The sequence below is a fragment of the Fukomys damarensis genome, unplaced genomic scaffold (genome assembly GCF_012274545.1).
Source record: "Fukomys damarensis isolate Sample0158 unplaced genomic scaffold, DMR_v1.0_HiC HiC_scaffold_23, whole genome shotgun sequence".
NCBI classification, from domain to species: Eukaryota; Metazoa; Chordata; class Mammalia; order Rodentia; family Bathyergidae; genus Fukomys; species Fukomys damarensis.
The window spans coordinates 30,912,659-30,916,407 of NW_022900935.1; the positions used below are offsets into that span (position 1 = coordinate 30,912,659).

At 45.6% G+C, this 3,749-nt stretch overlaps 1 protein-coding gene across 1 annotated transcript in view; it reads left to right on the plus strand.

The window, feature by feature from the left end:
- The first annotated feature begins 3,655 nt into the window (after positions 1–3,655).
- Gpx7 (glutathione peroxidase 7) overlaps positions 3,656–3,749 on the plus strand; it is a 6,133-nt gene continuing 6,039 nt past the window's right edge. Inside the window, exon 1 of the mRNA XM_010610417.2 lies at positions 3,656–3,739. Coding sequence (XP_010608719.1) covers positions 3,656–3,739 — 84 coding nt within the window. The remainder of the gene's footprint in view (positions 3,740–3,749) is intronic.

Sequence of the window (3,749 nt, forward strand, 5' to 3'; positions counted from 1 at the left end):
TAAATGACAAATGTTCTATCCTTGGCTGGTGATGTAGCTCAGTGGTAGTGTATTTGCCTAGCATGCATGAGGTCCTGGGTTAATCCCCAGCACTGAGAAGAGAGAAAGAGGGGTTTGGGGGTGGGAATATCATTTCCTGGTTAAAAGCTGTCATTGTTTTCCCAGCTGACTCAGAGTCAGAGGCAGTCTTCATCATAGCATATAAGACTGTTCATTATCTGCACACCTATTCCATTGTCTTTCAGTGTCCCTCACTCTACTTCCATCACACTGGCCTGTTATTTAAGCACATCACACATCCATACTCTCACTTTGGGGCCTTTGCACTTGCTTCCTTTACCTGGAATGGTCTTCCTCTACTTTTACCCATTGTCTACTCTACTTTCTTTAGGTCTTTGCTGAAATAATACTTTCTTGATGAGGCTTCCTGATCATTCAGCTTAAAACTGCAATCCCTCCCAACTACCACCACACTGTCCTTCTCCCCTGCTAATAATCATTGTCTAAAGAACTATAGGTTTTGTATAAGTTTTAGTTTTTAATCCATTTTACACACACACCTCAAAATGTAAGCTTAAGAATTTTTTCTGTTTTTTTTTTCACTAGTATATAAAGGCCTTTAAGTAAGTTTCTTGTACATAGTGGATGCTCAACAATCTGTGGATAAAACAAAACATTAAGAGCATTTTAAGTACCCATTGAAGTCATTGAGGGCTGAGATGTAGCTCAGTGGTGCCATGCCTGCCTAGCAAGTGCAAGGTCCTGAGTTCAATCCCTGATACCAGAAAAAAAAAAAAAAATAAATAACTGAGCAAAAGTGTCATTGAGTTTATTATAAGAGAAGTGGTGGGGATCAAGGAGTGATATTCATTTGAGAGCCATCTGTGGGTTTGTCTGTGCCTGTGGGTCTCCCATGTGTGTAGATGGACAACCTGGAAATAACTGCTCTTTTGTAAACACAAAAAATTCATAGTGGACTGAAAATAAAAATGAGAAAATACACACTGTTGACCAAAATCAACAACACCTCATATCAGAGTCTAGCGTAGACAAGTAATAGAAGTCACCCAGAAGTGTAAGAAAAATGAGTATTTACCCAGTATCTAGTGTTATCCCAGGAGGATACTCAGATGCTTCAGATGCACACCTACCTACCCTCAAGATACCCCCAGTCTTGTGGGGGAGACAGCTACATGATATTACCATCGGCCACCAACAAAAAAAGGTGCATAAGTGGGTTCAAAGGTGGGAGAGAGGAGGGATGGATTAAGAATAACAACAGAGGGGGATATCTGAGCTGGCTTTTGAAGCATGAACAGGGGCCCCAGAAAGAAACTTAGAGAAAAACGTCACTATAACTTTTCCTTGCTTAGTGGAAATGTCCTCTTATATGGGTTTTAGTTCCAAATAGCTTGGCCAAACCTTGCAAACTCCTAGTTCTGTAAAGCAGAGTTTGGAACATGAAAGAAAAGCACAGATGACAAGAAAAGAGATCAGTGGTTTCACAGGGGCAGAGTAGCTATAAGTAGTCATAAGATCATCACTGATTGAAGGCAGCCACTAGAGAGGGGACAGAAGGAGTAGGAAGGGCAGGGGCCTTTTGCTTATGCTGTGGCCTTGCCTAGCAGAGCACTTATTCTTCGGTTCTCCACCTCTCCCAATAATTCTGTCCACTCCTAAAGACAGAGGACATCTTGATGGTACAGAAAGGCCTCACACTCTGAAATCCGAAGGCCTCCACTGTTCAAGTCTTATTAACTGTGTGACCTGTGCTCCACTTCCAACAGCCTTGCTGACGAGGCACTCAAGGCCCCTTCTTCCCCTGGACAATGATGACCCCTTTAGCCTCATCTGCCCCATGTCCCTGTCTACCTTCACAGACACTGTGCCTGTGCCGTTTGCCTTTGTTTTCCCAGCCTGAAGAATCCCCTTCTCTGAAGACACTCTGAGCCTCAGAGTAGTGGAGCTGCCACAGCAATAGACTAGACCTGCTCTAATTAGCCTTCTGTGGTTCTCAGTGCACCATGCTCCTCACCCCCAAGGACCTTTGCACTTGCTTCCCCGATTCAACCTGGTCAATTTCTATTTGTTCATCAGAATTCAGCTCCAAACTCCCTTCTCCTGGGAAGCCCTTTTTGGCTCCCTATGCTCTTTGGGGGGCTACTTACCATAATAGTTTTAGAACTAAATCTGAATTTTTTAATGCCTGTCTTTCCCTGGGTAGGAACCACAACTGTCTTGTTTATCACTGCATGAGAAAGCTGCACAGAACCGGTCTGAAGGAAGTGCTTGTTGACTGACTGCAGGAAGGCTTAACCCTATCACGTTCTCCTAAATCTCCTGTTTACCTCACTTAGAACTATCTCAGGGTCAGCCCCTAACCCTCTGCCTAACACTTCGTGGGAACTCTAGGGCTTTTCTGAGCCTTGGAAACATGAACAGTGCTGCCCCAAACTCTCCTATCATGGAAGACTTGGGACACCATCTGCTGGGAGCACAACCTTCACAAAGCCCCTCCAGGTGTTACTGGTGTGGGTTCTTGTACTTTCTACCAGAAGAATCAGACAGAAGCATTTTGGTATTCCCCTTTGCTTGAGCACAAGGGGAAAGGAGGGAAGAAATCCCAGGCTGATCCAAAGGAAAAGATTTACAACTTTTAAGGGATCTATGGGGTTGGCAGGGACTCAGGGTCTTGATGTCCTCGCACACAGAGATGGTTTGGTTGTGCCTGCATGCTTATCATGCCGCTTAAGGTGACTGTCTCATGACCGTCTTAAAGCCCTATCTTGGTGTGACTTGTACCATGCTAATAAAGGTAACTATAAGTTACTTTAGTGACTGGTCAGTGCATACATTGTCCCTTATCACCTGGAATTTGTCCTTTATCTCCTCGGAAAGTTAGTTCCTAATTGGATTTTGGAACAGATCACTCTTCGGCCTCGCTGGGTTTGAGTTTAATGATCTGGGTTTCTTTGGCTCTGGTTTCTTGCTATCTCTGCTCACTACATAGTTTTTGGAGGCTGAGCTGACTTCCCATCCTCCCATCTCCTGGTGTGTTACTCTTAATTTCATAGCCTTGAAGACTGGTTCTCTTTTTAACTACCAGTTCTGTGGTACGTCTGTCAACCTGCTAAGTCTGAGGAGTATGTGTCACAAAGCCAACCCCACAACCAGATGGGCAGGGACGGAAGGGTCTGGTCATCTTAGCTCATCAGCAGACAACTCTGACAGGCCATTCCGGCTCAGAGTCCTTGGGCCTGCAGGAGCTCTCCGCCTCTCCCTCTGACACCTCTGCTTCACTGGTGTTGAGGTCACAGATGCTTCTCCTGAATTCCAGTCTCCATCTCAGATCTGCTTCCTCTTCTCCGAGCTTTTTCATTCACCTAAAGTCTGCAGACATCCTTCGGTTATCAGTGTTTCCCATCCATTTTCTAGTACAGTACAATACTTCCATTCTATACTGCCTGGGTGGACTAAGGGAGGTTAGCCCCCGTAAATAGATGGGGAAACTGAGGCCACGGTGGTGGATCGACCAGCCCGAGGCGATGCACTAACTAGAAGCTGAGCTCTCCGATTTCCAGCTCCTTCTTCCTATCAAGTCCCAACATTTAGGAACAGAAGGGAATCCTCACTAAAGGGAATCCTTGTCCTGGTGATGAGAATCCGGAAATCCTGGAGAGCGGCTGGGGAAACCGAGGCCCTGAGCCGGCCCTCCACCACCGCGGAGGACAGTAAGGGGGTGAGTCCTG